Here is a 24405-nt window from a genome sequence, read left to right on the forward strand (position 1 = left end):
CTGAGGAAATGGGGTTTCAGTGCTGTCCTGATCCTAATCTAGCAAGTGCCTTGCTTGGCGAAGGACTGGTTCTCCGACTTTCTGCAATCGCTGCTTCTTTATTGTGATCAGGGACTGAAGGATGGACATGCAGTGCTAAGAGCACATGCCTGTGCTAAAGGACTGAATCTTGTGAGCAGGGGCTGTACTAGATTGTGGGTCAGGCACTGAGAGGAACACACAACATGCACCAAGCAGCGTATTCTGCTATGGCAGCAGCACCAAACCTGATAATTTGGGAAGCTACATGCTGGCATTGCTACAATGGCAATCACTAATACAGAACTGGGTTCCATACTCCCTGTGCTGCTTGTCAGTGCTTACCTTGCACTTGTACAAACAACACTTGCCCTTAGTCAGATCACATCCAGTGTCTTTCTCTCTGTCTCTTGTTTTCTAGTGGTGCTGCTTGTTATACAGGCACATAGGTAAGAGTAAGAATTGTATTTCAAGGGTTACCAGTTCCAGTGGCCCAAACAGGAAGTGCAGTAGTTCTGAAGAACTTGGGTTCTGGATGTGCTTTTTCAGTTTGGCCTGAAAAGAGAGAAGAATCCCAGTTTAATCCACAACTAGCTTTTGGCTCCTATCTTCTGTGATCCAGCGAGGTTACTGTTTTCTGTTACTTTCCTTTAGTTTAGGAGTCCGAGAATCAAAATAAATAAACTGTGAGCTTCTTCTCATGAGATCTAGTGATATAATGACATAATGATTTTGGGTGACTCAATTCTTTTGTTTTTTGGTGTCCATTTTGAGAGACTGAAAAATCAGGCCCCTTTATACTAAGTGCCAAGGATTTACCCTTTGAAAATCACAGACACTTTAAGGTGTATAGAGCTAGGAACCCAAAAGCATTGGTCACTTATGAAAACTGGGGCCATTAATACCTGGGAAGAGAAAAGGACCCAGAACTTCATGGATATTTAGACATCTGACTCCCATTGTGAGCTAGGTGCCCAGCAAGTGTATTTAGCAAATTACCAACAGGGAAAAATCTTTACTCAGGCCTTCGTTATACCTAAAACTCAGGTCAGTCTACCTACGTTGTTCAAATCTGTGTGTGACATCATTAAAACAACTTAATCCCACTGTAGGCTTGCAGCTAAATTGACAAAAAAAACTTCTATTGACCTAGCTAGGAGGTGGATTTACCACAGTAAAGAAAAAAACTCTTCTGTCCATGTGGGAAGCATCTATGCTACAGCTGCTCAGCTGAACTGCTGTAGAGTACTCCTAGCTTAAGGTGTTACCTTTTTTGAGGGTTTGCACCAATGTATCTACAGCAGTTGTTGGTTACTGATTGCAGAATCCCCAGCATTGACAAGGCCTAAATGGGCTGTGTGCCAGAGGAAGAACAAATGCCTGGGAGTAAATTACAGTAACAAAGTGCATTTTTACATCAATCAACAGAAGATGTAATGACATCACTTCAGTTTGTGCCTCCTTTATATTCTCTCCTGGTTGCAAATTGTTGGCATTGCTAAAATGGTAAATTAGATCTCTCGACGGAAACGCAAGGTACTGCGTCTCCATGTACACTAAAATCCTTATTGTTGTGCTTCAGTTATTTCTGTTGCAGTCATCCTGTTGTGTGAGAGAAATGAGGTCATCTAAGCATAGCCCTAGGAGACTGGCATGGCTGAATTCAGTCCCTGCTCCAGCACCAAATCCAACTCTGTGGTCTTGGGTAAATCAATTTACCTCTCTGCTTCAGTGTTTCCATATGCAAAATGGAGTTACCCAATTCCCAAGCACGATATGAGGAAGGATTCATTTTGAGGAAGTGCTACATAGGTTCTAAGTAACATTAAACTGACAGTGTATGTGTGCAAAATTACCTGGTGACCCGTAAGTGAACAGCCACACTTGGGCATGTTAGGGCGAATTGCAGGGCACTTGAACAACGCAGTGACGTACGTGGGGTGGAAGCAGGGTCCAGCGACCCTTTTAAACTGTTATAGGGAAATATGCCTTAGCTTAAACAGGCTAAACCACTAACCCCACACGAAGAACCGAGGAACCAAGTGAATTGGGCAAGTCTAAATCATTCAGCAACAGAATTTATTGAACTGCTTGCAGACTGCACTATCTGCAGCCTTCCCCCCCGTCTAAACTTGGCAAACAGGAAAAACCTATACAGGAAAGATCCATGGCCTCTGACCTAGCAGCCCAGAGGCACCAGCTGCATACCTTAAAAGGAAAAAATAAGCACGAGATGTATGGTTGTGTAAAATGAGGAGGGGGCTGAGAGGGACTGCAGGTGAAGAGAAGCAGAAGCAGGATGTGATGTGTCAACAAACGGCAGCACCATAAAGGGGGCAACAACCTAAGGAGAGGGAGGAACTCCCGAATCCTGGAGAGACCAGACGGTGTCTGCCACAAGGACTGATCACCCTTCGCCGCTCCTCCCGCCTGCTCGTGAGTTAAACAGAGTAGTGCGTGAATACCTATTGGTACCACGAAGAAATCTGTAACAGTATAGCTTAGACAGCCAGGTGCAGTGTTTTGTTGTTTTGTTCCTGTACCTGTACCTGCTCAGCTGTGTAAGTAAAAGTTAGCATTTGCATTTTTATCTCTGATTTTCCTTTTAGTACCCTGCCATAGCTATGTGTATTACTGTGTGTATGTCTTTAGTTTCATGAGCCTGTAAGGGTCACGTGTAAGGCTAAGGAAGAGACACCCCAGAACCCCTGAAAGGGCTTTGACCCAATGACTGGGAAGTTCTGAAAGCAAGCTGCCTCAGCTGGGAAGCGTGGTCCACTGGACCTCTGTGTTCTACAGGACAGTTTGTTTGTATCTGTACGTCACACTCTCCTATTAACCCTTAAGTCCTATCCCCTGAAACTTGAAACTCTCACTTCCTAGGGATAGATAACAGCTCTTAGAAATCAGGGTAACAGCCAATGAATTCCATCAACCCGTGGGCTGTTTTAGATAACTAGTGGGAGTTAGAAAAACCTCAGGGGGTGTTTCTCTTTCTTTTGGGTGTAATCCTGTTCCTCCTGTTAGTAGTGCGGTGTAAGCCACGGCTATAATTACACCAGTTTCTTAATAGGAAAATCAATTCCAGTGGTGCGGGTCATCACTGAGAAGCAGCCCTCCTTTTTTTTTTTCTCAGTTCAACACTTCACCCACCTCTCACCTCCACCCTTATTTAGGACTTGGAGCACAGCATATTTGCTCCTCAGTATGTTTTAAATATTAATGTGGAGAAGAAAATGTAAAAAAAGAACTGATGTATTTGAGCCTACTAAGTGAAGCTTTGCCTCCTAAGGCCTGTGCAGTTAGACAACACCGGATTTTGCAAATGTTATGTTCCTATTGAGGCTAGTGTAATATATTAACATTTTCATTACTAATTCCCCTTCACATTCTTTCAGGGCACTCGTTTGTGTCTATGACCTAAGGGCTTATCTAATTCCAGAAGTTGTGTGCAGCTAACCATGCCAGGATAGTTAAAGTGCTATAAACCCCCAGCATAGATGAAGTTTTACCAGTATAAAGGTGCTTTTATATCAGTATAACTATTCTTATATGGGAAGAGTAATAAGCTGTGCCAGTTTAAAACACCTGTGACTGATCCGGCAATTTCCTTCAATATCTTTGGGGGATCTTACTGAATCACAGTAGATTTGAAGTCCATTGTATTGTCAATGCAAATTTTATATGTGAATGTGGGATTGTGTGCAACTTCTGTAGGAGGCAGATATGTCCAGTGTGAACTCTGGGAAGTGTTATGAGCTTGAAAGGACTATTTTAACCAATGCGTCAGACAAGACAGCAACACCATTGGGACAAAGAAAGTTAGGTTGCTTTCCTAGGAATCCTGTAGAGAAAAGTGAATGAAAATTCTCACCTTCAGACTCAATCTTTTCAAACTCGTCCCTGAGGAATGAGCCATTTTCTGACTAATTTGCTCTTCCTGGATTCTGAAGGTTGACTATCTATGCTGTGTACAGGAAAGACCAACCTGAGCATGTGTGCTAGTTCTGTGCTAAAAACTGTTATTAATTTGTAGCCACAGAAAAACTCCTATGTAGGGTTTGAAGGACTACCTACTAGAGCCCTGACTTAAACTGGAGAAGATCTCTAGTCAGTTTATTATCATGTGTGTAGGTTTTTATTGTTTATATATGTTCTCGCTGTCATGCTTTCACCTTAAGAATAAATGGATTTGCTTAGAAAAAGCTGTGTATAACTGTGGGCAATTACTGTTTATAGCCTGAAAGGAAAAAGTACAGTATGGATGCAAGCTGCCTTAGGCAGTCTGACTTGCTGGAGAGTTCACAGACTAGGCATTCATCTTGTCAGGAGGGAGGGAGACTCAAGACAACTGAAGAGCTCAGATCCTGGAGTGCATGTCCTGGCTGGGCCACCAGTGGGAAAACAGGCAGAGTTGCCCTGATCTGTTACAGAGCCTTTATGCTGGTATAACTACATCCATTCTATGAGTTACACCAACAGAGCCATCCCTTGAATATGGTGAATTGGGGGTGACTGGTCCAGCGCCTGTGAGTTGGGGGCCCCTGTGGGCTGGTGCAATTGGGCAATGCGGTCTGTCCCAGAAGATGAATCCATCGCTTTTGGCCCAGCTGCTAGTACAGAGTAAGGTCCTGAAGCTGTCTGTGGCTGATATGTTCTGAGCTCCACACCCCCCTAAGGACGGACCTGTGTATTGGCATAACTATTCTGTTTATTTTTTTAATCACACTAATAACATTTATCCCACACAAAATCTGTGAGTAAACCAAGCTTTTATGGGTCTATTATGAGGCAAGAGCTATTTAAAGGGAAATTTAGATCAAATTGTGCCATCTCTATATTCACGTCACACTCTTCTATTGCCTAGAGTGAATGTACTAATAATGTGCCCCATCTCTAATTATAACAGGCAACATCTAATTTTTATCTAGGACAAAGTTCTAAAAAAGTCACCATACTAACTTTCCAAAGAAGCTGGTTGTAAATCTGCCACTGAAATTGTTTTTCAACAGGAAAAAGGCTTTTCTACTAAATGGAAATTTTTTTCCATCCCACCCCATATTGATCAAACAAATTTTTGTTTTGTTTTTTTGACTAAAATATGAAATGTTGATAACATGAGCCTGTTGGTTTTATACACACAAACATTTTATGGAAAAAATCCTCTTGCAGACAGCTCTAGTCTTAGTGTTGTTGGTTTTATATTAATTATTGGTACTGCGGTAACACCTAGACACACTACTCCATTGTGCTAGACACTGTAGAAAGGCCTAAAAGAATTGCCTCTGTCCAAAAGAGTTTACATTCTAATTGGAAAATCTCTATACTTCTGGTGTCACTTTTGCTCCAATGAGGCAAAGTTGTGATTCTTTCTTTCAGAGTCCAAAAGAAAAATTGTGTGTGTGTATGCAAAGTGATTCTTTCAGAATCTGAAAAATTCGATATGGAAAAGACTTGGAAGGTCACCCCTAGAGAACTAGCACAGGACTGTTCCCAACAATCTCCTCCAGTCCACAGATCCCTTTTTAAAAAGACTTCCACCACTTCCCTTAGGTGATCATTCCCCAGTCTCACAGAACTTGTAACTTGGCATTTGCTGCTTGTATTCAGCTTACATTTTGCTTCACATAAGTACATCCTGTATTTCCTAACCTCATCCTCTGAAGCAAACTAAATAATTCTTTCCCCTCTTTGTGGCTTAATCCTAGAGGCAGAGGTGGATCAAAGGTGGATCTAAATCCCATCATTCTGGATTGGCCTCCAGCACAAGATAACAGCAGCTTCAGGGCTGATTTAATTTACAACAGCAAGTACAGCATTCTGCCCTGGCCTGCTTTGCTACTTCTCTCATACTCTTTCCCCACCCCATGGTGACTGAAGGAATCAGGTGGGAGTCGGGGTAAATTCAGCCCTGTTGACTAAGGAGGCATATTTGGTGAATCCTAGACCACGTCTTTTGGGCAGTTTTTAAAGACAGTTGGTGCTCCAGATGCCCAAAGTTTGCTTTGGGATGGGTGTCATAATCTGGTCTTTGGTGGTAGTTATGCTATCAGAATAGTAACAGAGAGGGAGCCATGCTAGTCTATATACTATCAAAACAAAAAAGCAGTCAAGTAGCACTTTAAAGACTAACAAATTTGGTTTGAAAAAGTGGGTCTGTCCCATGAAAGCTCACCTAATAAATTATTTTGTTAGTCTTTAAAGTGCTACTTGACTGCTTTTTTGTTTTTATCCTATCAGAGTTTGCCTACCTCAGCTCTCTTCCTTGTGAGTGATGGTCTCTAGGGGGAGGAGTGGTAGAGTTGGCTGGTGCTGCCCTTGTAAGCCACTCACCTAGGGGTGTGGTTCACTGTCTCATGTATGCTCATTCCTCACTATATGAGCACAGTTTGTTCCCAACTTTCTGCTCGCAAGTGAAAACTCGTCAGAAGGAAATTGTTACCCTTAAAATACATGTAAAAGTCTCTGATTGGTTGTAAGTACTCCTAACTTGGCGAAAAAATGGCAGCAGGTGGCGCTGCTTTGGAAAGGTAAGTGAACCTTGTGGGGGGGCAGGTTGCGGAGGATTTAAGGCAGGGGGTAGTTTGGGGCCATGAGCAGGAGGGAGGGTTAAAACCTGGTGGCAGCTCCGGTGGAGGAGGTGGCAGCTTGTTCCTCCAGGCTGCAGCGGCAGTCCCTGGGGTCGGGCCAGGGGTTTGGGGGCGGAACGGGGTGGGTGTTGGGAGCAGGCTGGGTGTTGGGGGTTGCATGGGGAGCTGTGGACTGGGGGAGTGTTGGTACTGGGGGGGTGTGCGGGGAGTTGCCACAGGGGGAGTGTTGGGAGCAGGCTGAGTGGGGCTGTGGATCTTCTCGCTCCGCCAGTCAGGGACCTGTGGCTGGCTCAGCTCCAGCCGCAGGGCTGTGGGTCTCCCTGCCCCCGACCAGGGACCCCATGGCTGGGTCATGTAAGTGGGGGAATTTCACTTGCATAGTGAACAATGGTAAGTATATCTGTCCGGCGTTTTAGCGAGTACTCGTACGTAAAGTACTCGTTAAACAAGGGATGAGCGTAGTAGCACCCCGGCCACTTACGCACAGAAGGAATGAGTTCCCTCTACAGCCTTAGCTGAGAGCCAATTGGCTTTTAGCTAAAACTGTAAAGGCTCCTGCACTAAGCTCCAGAGGTCCCAGACTCAAGTCCGTGTGAAGGTGGTTACAGCAGCTCCGATTCCATGGCAGGGGAATGTGCACGAATATTGAGTTGCAGTAGAAAATACAGAAGTTGGTCTGTTATTTGCCTCAGACTTGTTTACAGCCTGTGGTTTCTCTGCAAATAGCTTCCTTAAGACAAGTCTTGCTAGATCTGGTTCATGGGACAAGCTTGATTCGAGTGCTGTGAACTGAGATAATCCATTCAAACAGAGTCATTGTACTGTTTTTCTAATAGGATTAATTGAACAGAATCAACAGTGTTTGGTACATCTTCATGCTTGGTAGTACCTGGCTTTACCATTTTTAACCGGGCAACTCCTTTAGAGGAGAAATGGAAAGTAAGAACTAGATGGAGCATTTGGGGAAAAATAGGAGCACGGGTGTGTTCAGTTACCTATGGACTTCATGTGGGCCACTATTTTAGGAGCGCTTTCAAAGTAACACTGTATATAAAATGTCTGTTGTGAATAACTTACAGCCTCTTTTCTTTCCTGTTCCCCGCTGAAACACAGAAGTAGAAAGATTGCATAAATGGTCGGATTTTAAGGGCAGGAAGCAGAAGTATATGTGCAAAACACTGACTTGTGCACAAATGAGCAACTAGCTATCTAATGGTCCATTTGCATGCACAGCTATGATAATTTTGCTGACACAAATGGAGGCCAGAAAATATGTACACATTGTTGAGGGCTGGGTTAAAAACTCATTTAAACTGTTGTGATCTCCACCCTTCATTTAAGGTATCTTTGAGAAACAGCCATGCTGTCCTGCCCAAGGCAGAAGTGGGTACCTGAGCCTGCCCAGTCATTTTTACCATCTGTGTGGTGAGCTCTTCTGGTTGTTGCCCTTGGGTAAGGGTGGGCATCTGTGGGTGGAGAAGCAAGACACCGACAGTAGTCTACCAAACAGATGGTAGCACAATCCTGGGAAAGGCCGACAGAGAGAGAGCGCACCACTGGAGGGAGTGTGTGGAAGGGGAATTGTCAGCTGAAAGAATTTTGGCGCTGTGAGTAAGGACACTGTCTTCTGTTCTTTGGTTCTTCCAGTTATCAGGGAACCAGACTTTGTGTGTTCTTTGTAAACAAACAGGAGTGCCTCAGCATTACCAGACTTCTGCCTTCAGTATTCCTCAGTACCAGAACAACCTGCAGGGCTGAACTTTGACTAGAAGCTGAGGTCAAATGTGGTAACTATTTTTGTGCCTGAACCTTCCATCGTTTTACCTTTACAAACCCACCTCAAGAAATATTAGATAAAAGCCTGAACCAGCATTTTGTCACCAAGTGCCTGAGACGTAGGAGCGTGGGATATATCCCACCCCACCACTGAGGTAAAATAAGCAGGAGGAAATGAAGTTGCTTCAGTATTATTGTCTGTTGTTTTTGCAAGATCACAATTGTTTTCCAATACACATGCATAGGTATTGTACTCTCTCTCTCTCTCTCTCTCTATATATATATATATACACACACACACACACACACACACACATACAGTAGTCCCTCGGGATACACGAGGGTTGGTTTCCACGCAACCCTTGTACATCCTGAAATTTGGGTAAGTTGGGGAGGGGCTTCAGCAGTGGGTTGGGGCTGAGGGGTTAAGCCTGGGGTGGGTTAGAGGTGCCGGTGGGGGGAGAGGCAGGAGAGGGGAGTTGAGTCAGGGCATGTGGGGGTTGGAGCAGAGTCCATGGGGGTGGTGAGCGGGGGCTGGAGCCCAAGCCCTCATGCTGGGCTGTAGTACGCTGGAGGCTGGGATCCCTGTGTGCAGGTTGGGGCTGAACTGGGGGGTGGGGGCAAAGGATTTTAGTCCCCCAGCTGCCTGCCTCAGCGGGCAACTAGGTGGGCTAAATCCGCCTTCCCAGAGCGGTGCTGCTGTCAGCTTAACAGCAGTGGTGCTCTAGAAATGGAGTTTTAGCCCACCTGGCTGACTGCAGTGAGCAGCTAGGCGAGCTAAAATCCTTCCTCTACCTTCTCAGAGCCATGCCTAGCACCGCTCTGGGAAGGCAGGGGGAAGGGGCTCTTAGCCTGCCTAGCTGCCTGCAGCTGTGGGAAGCTAGGGAGGCTGACAGCCACGTGTCTTCAAGTTGTGTGAAACTTGCGTTAACGTGAGTTTTGCACAACCTCAAGATGTGTAAAGCGAGAGTTTACTGTATATAGTCAGTATTCTGAGAGCAGCACTGAAAGTGAATGAAGTACATCAGTGTCTTACCAGGAGGTTGAATGTCAGCTTGATTTTCTGGAAGCAGTCAATGAACTCTGCCTCTGTGGGCGGTCTTGCTCGAAGAGTCAGAACCCCCTCTGAAAATGAGTTGGTAAGAAAAATTATTTGAGCAAAGCCTGCTCATAAATTACTAAATTAATTAAAGTAATTGGATTTAATCACAAGGGGATGTTTGTCTGGTTGGATTTCAGGAGTCCTAGCGATGCAGCACATACATAATAAAGACAAGGAGAACATGTTTTCTCCATGCTGCAGTCTTTCTGTGTTCTAGGAATGGCAGAGCTTACTAAGCTGGAGCCATGGAATGATGTACTATGTATTATGCCACTAAATGTGAACTTAAAGACCTCAGGGAGACATCAGCTCTGTGCCCAATTTGATTCCCCCACAAATATTACCTCAGTCCATTGTTTACCCACTTGCTTATGGTACTGGCTGATGGAATATACCTGCAGGCCCTTTCTTCTTGTTTTTCTTCCCTTTCTTCCTTTGGTTTAGCTGTCTGAATGCCTCTGCTGCTTTCTGAAGCCGGGCCACAAACACCTCAATGTCATCCAAGGTGCAGTTTAGGGTTTGCTGTGAATAGCACAAGACACAAAACTGCTGAACCCAGGGCAAAAGCGCAGCTAATGCATCACATGTAGGAAACCAAGTGTTGAAGTATAACTTCCACCAGGGCCACAGTTCCAGGGTCTAGGGATCAATTCCTTTGAGCCCCCGGAGGGGCTCTTTTATCAAGGCATGAAATAAAGTGGAATTGATCTGTTTCCAACAGTATGGAAACAGTATGGTTTCCAGGCAGAAAATTCTGTTTAGGCTTTTCTACTGCACCCATCACTCAAGTGCTCTCTCTAATTTTTCCCATCTATGAGCAGAATAAATTTTCTTCTGTGCACCAAGGCATGTGCAGATGTGCACCACCAATAAAAACACATGTCACCCACTGTGGGCACTCTGCTAATCAGCTGGGCAGCATCTGAATCTCCCCTGGGCAGCTGCCCAAGCACTCGGCTTACACGGAACACTACCTTCAGTGTGGTATGTGACCATCTGTGACTGGGACTGCATGGCAATTGGATAAAATAAACTTCATCAATAGCATCTCTGGGCTTAATCACGGCACTCTTTTCCACGTGAAGTTAGCCCTTAATTCTATGAGGAGTCCTTCTGAAATTAGCAGAATGACTCAAGGAGTAGGCCAAGTACACATGGCACAATCTGTGCCTTGTTTTCTCTCTTGCCAATCTCCTATTGATGGTGGAGCGAGGTGCTAGCTTTAAATGATTAATTTGCACACAGGTTGTCTAGGAAGGACAAACTTCTGCCCTTTCTCCCCACATCTCTGTGCCTGTTGTGGACGCATAACTCCAGCAACCAACCGTTTCTTTTTCAATCTTGTGTGCCAAGACCTCTCGGGATTCTTCGTGCTCATGGGAGCTGGAGCTGGGTGATTCATATTCTGCCAAGGAAGTAAAGAGGAAGGTATTAACAAGCAGAAGGCTGAAACGGGTAAATACCCAATCTCTAATGAAGGCCTTTTGCTCAACTGGGTGGTAAAACTCAATTGATTTTGTATTTTAACTTAAGTTGGGTTACAACAATCTGTCTATGAGAATGCAGAGAACATACAGCTATCGGGAGATTAACATTGCTTAATTAAACCCTTCAGAGTTGTAGCACCGTCTGCAATATCTACTGTGTATTGAGTTATTGTCAGCTTACGGATGCAGGCAGTGCAGGAATCCATTAAGGGACACCCACTTAGTTGTTAGCTACCCTAAACAATGTGCAGTCCTAGATCTGAAGCTGTAGCTTCAATTACTTCAGTGGTGTTAGGCTGACCTGTTGGAAATCTGACCTGCAGTCTTTTGACAGTTCTAAGCAGTACAACCTGAGACCACCAGGTACCTGCTTAGCTCAAGGATGACAGAAATACGCATACACACCATCTGTCAGCAGAAGCTTCTATTGTCACGTGGGCAAAAGATCAAAAATACAAGGGATGATCAGAGTGAAGAAAGGACAATAAAAGACAAATAAATGCAAGAGCTCGTCTGCTAGCCTGGTGTGCCTAGATTTCTGCCTGACTGATATTTTATACATGCTTGAACAAAGATCAGAGGAGCACTGTGCAAATTTGTATGTGCTCCCTCAAAATGTAATTTGATTTAATTTGTATATGCTTGCCCTGGAGTAAATAAAAACAAGGCTTTCAAATGACAGGCTGGTCAACGACCTATCAGTATTTCAGAATACACAGTTCTTCTTCGAGTGTCCCCGTGGGTGCTCCACCATAGGTGACGGCTTGGCCGGCGCCGCAGATCGGATCTTCCAAGCAGTTTCTGCCGGACCGCGCATGCGCCGGCGCGCGCCGCTCCCTGGCGCACTCCTGGCCATGTGCGCGATCCGGTCCCCGCCAGTTCCTCTCAACCGCCGTCGGCTGCAGACGGAATCCGACTAGGCTAAAGCCACATAGCGTATTCAACGACTTTATTTGTTTTTCTCTTTAAAGTTTTCAGTTATTTAGGCTACCATAAGTAGCCGGTTGTTATTTTTGTAAAAAAAAAAAACAAAAAAAAACAAACAACAAACAAGCTACGGAGGGACAGCTCAAGCCAGTCCCAGTAACAAGCGCCGGAGGCCGGGAGCTAGGGCCATTAGCCCTCCTGCTGAGGCAGGCCATCGGACGGGGAAACAGCACAAAGAAGGTGCTAAGTACCCACAAACAAACTCAAAGACTCACCAACGATGTCCTCCTCAGGCTTTAAAAAATGTGAGTCCTGCCGAGAGGCGATGCCAGTGTCCGATGGGCACAGTCTATGCATAAGGTGCCTGGGGGAGTCCCATGTGGCACAAAAATGCGCCTTCTGTGCAAAATTAACAACCAGAGCACGGAGAGACAGGGAGATGAGGATCAAACTGCTGCTTCTTGACAAGGCCCTCCAGCCAGACGTGCCGGAGCGGCCGCAGCAGGAGGGACCCTCCGGGGCCCTTAGAAGAAAAGCTGCCTCCCTCACTCCATCAGCGCAAAAACGGAGGAAAGTTTCTCCAACCCGATCCCTGCCGGCAGCAACAGTGAGCGGGACGGGAGGAGCAAGCAGCCCCCAGCCGCAGCAACAGCTGATCAGCGGCGGCACGGAGAGCCACGTGGAAACGGCTCAGCCTCCGATAATCAGCCAGCCGCCCCGCACCGCAGGCAGGGCGGCGGCTAAGCAAGCGCCGGTACCGGCGGCACCGCAGACAGCGGCACCGACCCCCGGGGAACCGGCGGTGCAGAGCGCGCAGGCACGTAGCCTGCAGGCGCAGAAGGACTCCGCACGTGCGGCACTGCCTTCGAGCGTGCCTAGCACGGTGCCGACGGGGCCGGGATCCCCCGCCCATCAGGGGGCGGAGTTACCTCCTTTAGGGAGGGGAAAGGCTGCACACAAGAGGAGGCACTGCAGCCCCTCTCCAGACAGGGCTGTGGAGCTTTTTTCTCACAGCCCTCCGCTCATGTTGCAGACTCCAACCAGAAGGCAGGGGTCCCCCCTAGCCTACCCGGAGCCCCCTTCTCCTTTCCTGCAATCAGCCTCCCCATGGCTGGCACCACCCTCACCCTTCCTGGGATTTGAAACGCTGGACTATTATGCAAAATCGCTCTCTCCAGTGTCTCGACGATCCCCCTCTCCCAGACACAGAGGGTACGTGCAAAGGGAATGGTCAAGGTCACCTTCCCAGGAACAGTGCCTATACTGCCATGGTCGTCCCTACCATGCGGGGCATGGACACCATCGGCAATCTACCAGGGAAAGATCCCCACATACTACCTTGTACCCCCGAGGGCAATCGCGATCGGGGACAGAGACTCAAGCATCCCAGGGGGGACGGGCCGTGGAACCACGAGATTTTCCCTCGCAAACCTCCAGCGAGAGGGCGCACCATCACCATCAAGAACCGGAAGAGTCCAAAGAAATGTACCCCAGCGGTTCCTCGTTTTCCTCCCCGGATGAGGCCACGGCCCTAGGGGACGTCCATCCTAAGGACGATCTCAAACAGTTTCAGGAGCTGTTTAAGAGGGTAGCTTTCACGCAAGGCATCCAGACAGCAGAAGTGCAAGAGAAACATCATAAGCTCCTTAAAAATTTGAGCTCCCCGGCCTCCTCCAGAGTAGCATCGCTTGATGAAGCGATCTTGGAGTCCGCCACTACCATATGGCAGACCCCTGCAACTATTCCGCCTGTCCAAAAGAGAGCGGATAAGAAATACTTCGTGCCGGCGAAGGGCATGGAGTTCTTGTTTAGCCACCCCCAGCCAAACTCCTTGGTGGTGGAGTCCTCGCAACAAAGATTAAAAACATTTCAATTTAAAACAGGGGGAACGGACAGAGATGCCAAGAAGCTAGAGCTGTTCGGCAGAAAGGTCTACTCCTCCTCCACTTTAACGTTGCGAATGGCAAACTATGCAGTGCACTTGGCGAACCATAATTTTGACAACTATGCCAGGTTAACTTCCCTCATGGACTCGCTTCCAGAGGACAAAAAGCCGGTCCTCAAGGCCATAGTGCAAGAGGGCTACGCGGCTGCGAGGATGGGAGTTCAGATTGCTTTGGACGTTGCGGACACGGCAGCACGTTCCACAGCAACTGCAGTGGTGATGCGACGGGAGTCCTGGCTCCAGACCTCGGGTATACCGAGAGATCTGCAGGCGAAGATAGTTGACCTTCCCTTCGACCTGCAGAAGCTGTTTGCTGAATCAACTGACTCGGTCCTTCATTCCAGTAAAGATTCAAGAGCCACACTCAGGACCCTGGGGATTTACACCCCTCCATACTCAAAGAAAAGGTACTACCCACAGCAAAGGCGGTACCAGTACCAGCAACAGCGCCCCCAGTATCACAGGGGTTACGAGCAAGGGCGGCATCAGCAGCACCAGCAGTACAGAACCCCCAGGCGACGCTCACAACAGGGCCGTCCGTCCTCGGGGCGAGGCCAAAGGCCACAAGTTTGACATACAGATCCAGGGCTGCGCCATCACCACCATTGCACAAGATCATCCGAACCGACTATTTCACCATCGCCTCCGACCATTCTACGACCAGTGGCAAAGGATCACCACAGACAAATGGGTGCTGGAGATCATAGCCACGGGGTACGCCATCCCCTTCCAGTCGCTCCCGCCGCCGCGACCCCCGCCCAAGCCCCACCCCCAGGAGGCCTCCTATGTAGCCAGGCTCAGGCAGGAGGTGGCCCACCTCGTGTTCATAGGGGCAGTGGAAAAGGTGCCGGAGCAACTGCAAGGGAAAGGGTTCTACTCTTGGTATTTCCTGACGGAGAAAAAGACAGGAGGCTGGAGGCCCATCTTAGACCTTCGTGGCCTCAACAGGTATCTACGCAAGCAACGTTTTTGGATGATCACGATTGCCTCCATCCTTACAGCACTGGACGATGGAGACTGGTTTGCAGCCCTCGATCTACAAGACGCGTACTTCCACATAACCATCCATCCGGCTCACCGGCGTTTTCTCCGGTTCATGGTGGGCAACGAACACTTCCAATACAAGGTCCTACCGTTTGGCCTTTCCTCGGCCCCCAGAGTCTTCACCAAGACCTTGGCAGTGGTGTCAGCCTACCTGCACAGACAGGGGGTGTTTATTTTCCCGTATCTGGACGACTGCCTGCTCAAAGGGACCTCGAAAGGGGAGGTTCTCCACATGATACGCGTCACAGCAAACACGTTCTCCTCACTTGGCCTGGTTATCAATCTGGCAAAATCAAAGATAGACCCCTCACAGGACATAGAGTTCATAGGGGCTCGCATAAACTCGGTCTCGGCGAGAGTATACCTACCAGAGGCTCGCTTTCGAGCCATCGGTTCCCTCGTGCAGGTCATCACCTTCAGCCCTACAGTGCCGGTCTTGACGTGCTTGCAGCTGCTGGGCCACATGGCAGTGGCGACGTTTGTGGTACAGAACGCCAGGTTGCACATGCGCAGCATGCAACACTGGCTGGCGAGTGTATACAAGCCGGCAGTACACACCGTTCACAGGGTGGTGTTGCCCACACCTGGGGTGCGCGAATCCCTGCAATGGTGGGTAAACCCCGGGAACTTGCTAACAGGGGTACCCTTCCATCAGCCGCAAATATCGGTTTTCCTCACTACGGATGCCTCCCTCATAGGGTGGGGAGCACACATGGGCGAAGAGGTGGCTCAAGGACTGTGGTCACCCACGGAACAGTCTCTACATATCAATGTTCTAGAGCTCAGAGCAGTGTTCAACGCCTGCAAACACTTTCGAGACCATATACAAGGCAGAGTCGTCGGGATCAGTACAGACAATACCTCCACCATGTTTTACATAAACAGGCAAGGAGGAGCTCGATCCCGTACCTTATGCGCGGAAGCAATCCGCCTATGGAACTGGTGCATCGCCCACGATATAATCCTGAGAGCCTCATACTTGCCGGGCGCGCACAACGTGAAGGCAGACCAGTTGAGCAGGCGTTTTGCGCTCACCCACGAGTGGCAGATCCGTCCCGATCTACTTCGGCCGATTTTCCACGCATGGGGGTTTCCCCAAATAGATCTGTTTGCCACTCAGCACAACAAACAGTGCCCACGATTCTGCTCCAGAGCAGGGCTGGGCCGGGGGTCCCTGGGGGAAGCGTTCGCGATCCCGTGGGGGGGCCCCCTGCTTTACGCGTTTCCCCCCGCAGTGCTGATCCACAAGGTTCTGCAAAAAGCCAGGAGAGAAAAGGCTCGGATGATCCTGATAGTCCCAACGTGGGATCGCCAACAATGGTTCCCCCTACTCCTGCGCATGTCGGACCGCCCACCGATACCTCTTCCGGTGGCGCCGGATCTGCTCACGCAAGCCCAGGGGTCCATAGTGCATCCGCACCCCCAAAGCCTGCCACTGCAAGCGTGGCTAATCCATGGCTCAGCTCCCTAGAGAGCACATGCACAGTGGAAGTACAGCAAGTCCTAGAAAGTAGCAGGAGGACTTCCACTAGGAAAACCTACAAACAAAAATGGACTCGCTTCATGGCTTGGTGTTCTACCAAGCAGCTGGCCCCCCTTTCGGTGCCTATACCTACAATTCTAGAGTATTTATTGGACCTCAAGAGAGCAGGACTCTCGCTATCCTCGTTAAAGGTCCACCTTGCCGCCATATCGGCGTTCAGACATGACGAAGGAGGGCACACGGTGTTCGCCCACCCTATGGTTACCAGGTTCCTCAAAGGGTTGGTAAACCTCTACCCCCCTCGGAAACCGATTCCACCCTCGTGGAACTTGGACCTGGTGCTTACCACACTCATGGGACCACCGTTCGAGCCCTTGGCCACGGTTCCCCTTCGCCTCCTTACAATAAAGACGACCTTTCTTCTTGCAATCACGTCAGCTCGTAGGGTGAGCGAGCTTGCGGCAGTCATGGCAACGCCACCCTGCACTGTCTTTTCCAAGGAGGAGGTAACCATACGGCTGCATCCAGCCTTTGTTCCCAAAGTTTCTTCCGAGTTTCACATCAACGAACCTATTGTTCTACCCTCGTTTTATCCAAAGCCTCATAACTCCAGTGAAGAGGCGCGCCTACACCTCCTGGACGTGAGGAGGGCGCTAGCCTTCTACGTAGACAGGACCAAGTCCTTCCGGAAAACGGATAGACTCCTAGTCTCCCTCGCTCCCAAATCGAAAGGAGAAGGTCTCTCATTGCAGAGAATCTCAAAGCACATTGTATCCTGCATAAAAATGTGCTACGAGCTCAAAAAGACTCCTCTGTCGGCCACTCCCAGGGCTCATTCCACCAGGGCGGTGGCAGCATCAACAGCCTTTTTCAAGGGCGTTGCATTAAAAGACATTTGCAGAGCGGCGACCTGGTCATCCTACGACACCTTCGCCAAACATTACGCCCTTCACAGGGTATTCCAAGAGGATACCCGTCTCTCTGCAGCGGTCCTCTCGGGGACCAGCTGCACATAATCCGATTACCCACCACCTATCTTGGGTTACTGCTGGGTAGTCACCTATGGTGGAGCACCCACGGGGACACTCGAAGAAGAAAGAGAAGTTACTCACCGTAGTAACGGTGGTTCTTCGAGATGTGTCCCCGTGGGTGCTCCACTTCCCGCCCATCCTCCCCGCTTCGGATCTCTGTTAGTGTTTTGCAGGGGCACCCGAGGCGGTTGGTCGAGGAACTGGCGGGGACCGGATCGCGCACATGGCCAGGAGCGCGCCAGGGAGCGGCGCGCGCCGGCGCATGCGCGGTCCGGCAGAAACTGCTTGGAAGATCCGATCTGCGGCGCTGGCCAAGCCGTCACCTATGGTGGAGCACCCACGGGGACACATCTCGAAGAACCACCGTTACTACGGTGAGTAACTTCTCTTTTCTGGGTCAAGTTTTTGTTATAAGAAAAACAACTAAGTTCAGGAAAGTCCCAGAAGGCTCCTTCAGCGAGTGCCATAGGAAGTCAGACAAATGCACCAGAATAAATAATATGGGAATGCTGGGAGATTGTTTTGGCAGAGAACCACAAAAACTGCCTGCAGATTTTCTTTAATTGAGGGGATTAAGTGATTAGGTTGGACAGATATTCTTGAAAAGGTTCTGAACTACGTCGTAATGGGGAACAGACTCAGTGAGGCATCCACATTCAAGGTACTTTACAGTCCCACGGATGCACTCTGAACTCTGCTTTAACTGGACTTGGTCCCTGAACTTGCCCTGTTGATGTAGTGGACAGATTCAGAGAATTCCACAGAACACCTGATGCCTACTGTGAAGAGCAGAGTTAAGGATGGGTTAGTTTGGCCATTTTATGATAATGATGTGCACCAGAAGTATTGCCTATAACAATTCAGGAGGCTTAATTCTTAAATTATACAATGGATCTCAGATCCAATAATAAACACAGCATCCAAAGTAAGACCTTGTATTGTACTGTATATTTGTTAGTATAGCACTGTCTTTAGGTGGACAGACTGGCAGACCTGTTCAAGTGTGACTGTTTTGCCCTATAGTGTTACACCAGCCTATGTTGCATAAAATACTAATAATAGCTGTTAAAGATCCTGCTTCAGCTAAAGGGTTTGGAGCTTGTTGTTTTTGGGGAAGATGCACAGTTCGTAGTGGGGTCAGTGTTGGAAAAACAGTAAAGGAAGCTATTTGTGGAACTAGAGACAAAATACCATGAAGTGCCTCTCACATCTGCTAATGGCACTTGGTACATCATAGATATTAGATGGGAGAGAAGAGAGAAACCAGAGAGATCAGTTTCATGCCAAGTACACAATGAATGGCAGAAAAATTTTCCTTGGCATTTTCTGAAGTCCCCTTGATGTATCTCATTGAAAGAGATTGACCTGGAAGAGCTCAGTTGCCTACATATTCCAAAGTTTCTGCAATCTGTGGCCAATGTAGACTATTTAGGACTGTGACCTGTGCCCTCTTTGAGCATGGTGGTTGGCCAGCAAGCATGTTGGCCAGTTTGTAATGAGTTACTGATCTGTACAGTTTAAGGCCCCATTGATGTCACTGATCCTGCATGGGCAAACTACTGCACACACTAACTTAATCTGTCTGCACAGAGCTCATTCCAGGATTGATGTCTGCACAATGGACATCTAGTCCTGTAGCTGAGGTTTACACCTGGGGAAGCGAAAGTGACATAACTGGGTGGAGTCACTTTACCAGGATGAAATCAACTAGACCAGCAATATAGTATAATAAAAATGTATGAACTGGACATATCATTGTGCCCCTTGGAGTGGAAGGTGAATCAGATTGGGTGACTGGAAGGGTGAATGGCAATCTCTTTTTAAGCTATAGCTTGGATGGTATTTTCTGGTGTGGGGCCGCTTGTTTTCTTTTAGTAGCAGGGCTTCTCCTATGGAACAGCGACATCAGATCATTTACGTTTCAGCTCCAGCTTGCTCACATGTATAAGATCTTGTCGTGAGTGCTGAGCAGAGAGACTTTTGTGGTGACAGTACTGCAGTGCAAGTGAAAGTAGAACAGCACCATGACACTTACTAATCATGGGGGCCATATTTGTGAGTTCTGTGCATACGCTGGGTGACCAATACCAGCTACATAATACAAAAATGTAACTTTATATCTTCGGGTCTGAGACAGCAGGAAGAAAATAGACTTTACTTAGTATCATAGAAACGAGAGCTGAAAAAGAACTACTTCATTACCATGCAATGGAGCTAGTATTGCTTTCTTTTTCGGTCTTGTCTATTTTAATTGTAAAGTTCTCTGGGGCAGTTACTGTCTCTAGTTTATGAAACATCTGTTACAAGGAGACTCTGATATTGATTGGAGCCACTAGGTACTGCAATAATATTATCTATAAACATTATTTCCCTTTTTATCCCAGACGTGTTTCTGAATCTAGGAACAAGAAGCAATAAATCGAGTTCATATTATGTGCACATAGTTGCTAAAAGAATCTAATTTCTGTTGTCTAATCCAAGATGCATATTATTTTCATTATGCAAAGCTGATTCTAAAACACAGTTTTGCTACGCTGAAGTTGTTTGTCCTTTACTATCCATGCTTCAGAAAGAGTATTTCCTCTTTTTGGGACCTTGATAAATGGGATCAAAACCAACAAGACGAAATTCAATAAAGACAAATGAAAAGTACTACACCTGAGAAGAAAACTCAAATGGTCAGTTACAAAATGGGGAATAACTGGCTAAGTATCATTGCAGAAAGGATCTGGGAGTGACAGTGGGTCACAGACTATATATAAATCAACAATATGATGCAATTGTGAAAGTGGCAAATATTCTGGAATGTCTGAAAAGGAGTGTCAGATATGAGACATGGGACGTAACTGCCCTGCTTTAATTGCTATATCCCATGCTGGGCAACAAACTCTAGAAAGATGTGGGCAAACTGGTTGAGCTCTATACAGACCCAAAATTGGTATCTGCACCTGCATCTGCAGAAATGATTCGTAGGTACCTATATATATAAAGCAGATATCCACAAATTTGTAGAGTGCTAGATACACAAAAATGAGCCGGGAATTTGAAGGGCTCTACAAATTGGACAGCAACAAAATGATAGAAGATTTAGAAGCTCCGAACTGTGGGGAAATGTTAAAAATACAGGGTATATTTAGTCTTGAGAGAAGAAGTCTAGGATGAGGGCTATTATTAAGAAGACTGGGATCAATTGTTCTCCATATCCTCTGAAGTAGCACATGAAGTAATTGGCTTAGTCTGCGACAAGGGGTAAGGTTAGGTATTTGAACAAGCTTTCTAAGGGCTGATCTATACTTACCATAAGATTGCTGCACCGTGGTCGATCTTCCAGAGTTTGATTTTGCTGCATGCGTTAAGATGCAGCAAAATTGATAGCTCTGAGCTTCTCCCTTGACCCAAGGGATGTTGGCGTGAGCCTGAAAAGCCCTGATCTACGCTAGGGCAGAAAGTTGATTCTGATACATCAAGTCTAGTTACACTGAAGGTGTAGCTAGAATTGTGTATCTGAGATCGACTTTGTTTCCTTGTGTTGATCTAGCCTAAGTCTAAGGATAGCTAAGCACTAAAATAGGCTTTCAAGGGAGGTTGTGGAATCCCAATTACTGGGTTTTAAGAACAGATTGAACTAGGTTTCCTTGGTGCTGTCTCAGTACATAGGGGCCATGGCTGCACTAGTAGCCCCCATTTGAAAGGGGGATACTAATGAGGTGCTGCCATGCATAAGCAGAACCTCATTAGCATAAAGGCAGCAGCATGCGTTTCGAAAGTGCCACTTGCAAAATGCACACTGCTGGTATAGATGGGGATAGATGGGGGCCTTTTGAAAGGACCCCCAGATTTTGAAAGCCCCTTCTTCCTACTTGGATTTGGGCAGAAGGAACTTTCAAAATCTGGGGGGTCCTTTTGAAAAGACCCCATCTACACCAGCAGCGTGCATTTCGAAAGCGGCACTTTTGAAATGCACACTGCCATTATGCTAATGAGGTGCTGCATATGCGTGGCAGTGCCTCATTAGCATCCGCCAAAGTGGCTCATTAGCATCCCCCTTTCAAAAGGGGAGGTGCTAGTGTAGCCACGGCCAAGGGGATGAACTATCTCACCTCAAGTTCCCTTGTAGCCCTATGTTTCTATGATTCTGTGTATTTGAAGTGTCACATTGTTCCCTAGTTACATTGACTTATCTTGAACGTAGTAAAAGCAGGTAGAATGCCAACCTCATAGTCTCGGCTTTTTCAAGGAAAGAAATTGGGAACTTCTTTCAGGGAGGAAAAATAAATGCCTTGTTGATCAAAGTCTCAGAGAGGTAGCCAGGTTAGTCTGTATCTTCTCAAAACAAAAACAGAAGTTCTGTAAAACCTTAAAGACTAAGGCTATGTCTATACTAGACATAGCAGTTGACTGCTGATATGCAATTTTAGCTACCTCAATTGCGTAGCTACGAATTGGCCAATCAGCAGTCGACGGCTAGGGCTGTCCTCACAAAAGAAGGTCGACAGAAGCATTTCTCCTGTCACCCTCCCTTAATCCTCGCCGTTTGTGAGGAGTTCTGGAGTTGATGTTGACTCTGGAAGGCACCATTTCACACATGCATGAAGCAAAACCATGGAAGATTGACCCTGAGAAGGTCGATCTCCCATGGTATTGTGGAAATGGGCTAACAATATGATTTATTAGGTAATGAGCTTTTGTGGGACAGACTAAATGTGCGCTGCCTAGTGGGGTTCTCACCTCTATTGGGAAGTCCAGGTGCTACCATGTTACAGGTGATAACCATATGATCTCAGAAACAGTTTCCAGGCCTTAGATTTGCTGAGCCTACTCACACTGCGCCTTTTGCCTGTGCCAGCCTGGCAGGTAGAAATATGCACTGTTGGTTGCATTTCTGAAGTGCATAAACAAAGGGGGCTTATTTCCGATTCTATGATAACCACCTTGCACCACCGCAGAATGACATTTGCTTTCTTGTGGTACAATGTCAGAGCTAAAATGAGTTCAGGGCAGTTCCAAAGTCCAGGATGGGAGTCAGCTTGTGTGTTTGCAGTAGTCACACATTCACATTACAGAGCCAGGAGGGTCTCCGGTACCTGGTTCGTTCCCCTTTGGAGGGGTTGCTGCCTGGTTCCTGCTCACTTGCGAGTCTCGCCTCTCACGCTGGATAGGGATCGGAGCGGGGCCTGGAGGTGGTGGGAGTATAGATTGTCGCTGATTTATTTTCTCTTGGTTTATTCTGTGGGGCAAAGAACACATCAGCAATTCATCCTACCACCAACAGCAGCTTTTGCTGTTCACAGAAGTGTGGCCAGCTAGAGCAGGGAAGGGAAACTCAGTGCTATTTTCTTTTAGTCAAAATCCACTTTTGTGCAATGTCACACCCCTGCGTAGGCCGTCATCAGTCAGGATCAGACCTGATATGTCTTGATCTTGATTCATGAGCCTCTACTGCTTGAGCTAAAAGACTCCACTCCTTCAGCCTCATTTGTGGCCCAACCACTGTTAGAGGGAGACAGAGCACCCAGTGGAGTGGGTGGGGGCTAATGTGGCCCTCTGCATCAGAGGTGTGCAGCTCTTCATTTAACGTACGGCTCTTTCATGATTTGAGAAATGCTAAACGATTCAGTACAATGTATTTTGCTTGCTCCTGTGCTCCTGTTCACCTCTCCTCCCATTTTAATTAGCATTTGGAATTTGCAATATAACAAGCTTATTAAAAGAACCCATTTCCCCGTATATTTCTGGTAAGTTTCTGTGAGTGAAAGAACATTGGGTGTTAACTAATTACAGTAAATTCCCTATTGTTTAGCCTATAGAGGCCATGCTGTCAGTAAAGTTTGATATTGGTGTGGGCGGGTGTGGGGGCGGGATATGGGGGTTGGTTGGTGTCCTGAAGCAGCAGAATATTTTATGATATCAGGTGGAATTCCTTGTGTGGAGCAGAGAATGAACAAGAGTCCCCAGTTGTATCACAGCCTCCAGACTATCACTTGGGAGTCACCAAAGAGTATCACTCTAAAACAGGGGTGAGGAGTCTTTTTTGAGTCAGGGGCCATTGACCCACAGAAAAATCAGTCAGGGGTCACATAAAAGAGAGAACGGGAAAAAAGCCCCTCACTGATGTGGCCCCCGACTGAGACACCTCACTCACCTCACAGCTTCAGTGTGTGGGAGGGGGCTGCTGGGGAGCAGGTTCAGGGTTTGGGCAGGAGGGAGGGTGCAGGAGTGGGCTGTGTGTGGGTGTTTGGGGTCTCCATGGGAGGGAGGGTGCAAGATTGCACTGGGGCAGGTGTTTGGGGATTGTGTGGGAGGGAAGATGCAGGAACAGGCTGAGGGCAGGCGGTCTGGGCGTGAAGGAGGGTGCAAGAGTGGGTTGGAGTTGGAGAATCTGGATGGGAGGTAAGATGAATAAGTGGGCTGGGGGCACCAGTGGGTGGGGGGGGGTTTCAGGAGCAGGCTGCTGGCGCTGAGGGGTCTGGGCAGGATTTGGCTGCAGTAGCAGGGTGGGTATAGGGGACATGACCTGGGCTTCTGGCCCGGAAGGGATGTAGGAGCAGAATTGGGTGGTCTGGGCAGGAAGAGGAGGCAGGAGCAGGAAGAGGAGGCAGGGGCAGGCTGGTTGATGGGGGAGTAGCCTTTTCTTCTGCACACCACCACTGTCATCCCCGCCTCTGGCTGGGGGAACAGCAGCAGACAGAAAAGTACATTGGAGAGGCTTTTTACCCTGGCACCACCCCACTCTTGCTGCTCTGATTGGCTGGAGTTCCAGCCAATCAGAGTGGTGATGGAAGCCTCTTCCTGCCTCCACCAGGAGGTGCCCATGGGCTGGGTCTGGCTTTGGCTTGCCTTGATCTGGCCTGCCACTGCTGGCCAGATACCGGGGAGCTGTGGGTTCCCAAATGGCCTTTGGATGGAACCCCTGAGAAAGCAGAACATACATCTATTCAAGTGCTTGCAGTTCTCATTTCCAGACAGGGAAAAGACGGATAAACTTTGAGTGAAGAATTAGAT

At 47.7% G+C, this 24405-nt stretch overlaps 1 protein-coding gene across 2 annotated transcripts in view; it reads right to left on the bottom strand.

The window, feature by feature from the left end:
* The window catches only part of EPS8L2 (EPS8 signaling adaptor L2), a 118622-nt gene that overhangs the window by 16573 nt on the left and 77644 nt on the right, over nt 1-24405 (bottom strand). For both annotated transcript variants that reach the window (XM_074997875.1, XM_074997874.1), the window contains 5 exons: nt 22488-22630; nt 10812-10891; nt 9882-10008; nt 9421-9509; nt 499-573 (listed from right to left, as the gene is read on the bottom strand). In XM_074997875.1, the coding sequence (XP_074853976.1) occupies nt 499-573; nt 9421-9509; nt 9882-10008; nt 10812-10891; nt 22488-22630 (514 nt within the window). The remainder of the gene's footprint in view (nt 1-498; nt 574-9420; nt 9510-9881; nt 10009-10811; nt 10892-22487; nt 22631-24405) is intronic.

This window comes from Carettochelys insculpta, chromosome 6 (genome assembly GCF_033958435.1).
Source record: "Carettochelys insculpta isolate YL-2023 chromosome 6, ASM3395843v1, whole genome shotgun sequence".
In the NCBI taxonomy this organism is placed as follows: domain Eukaryota; kingdom Metazoa; phylum Chordata; order Testudines; family Carettochelyidae; genus Carettochelys; species Carettochelys insculpta.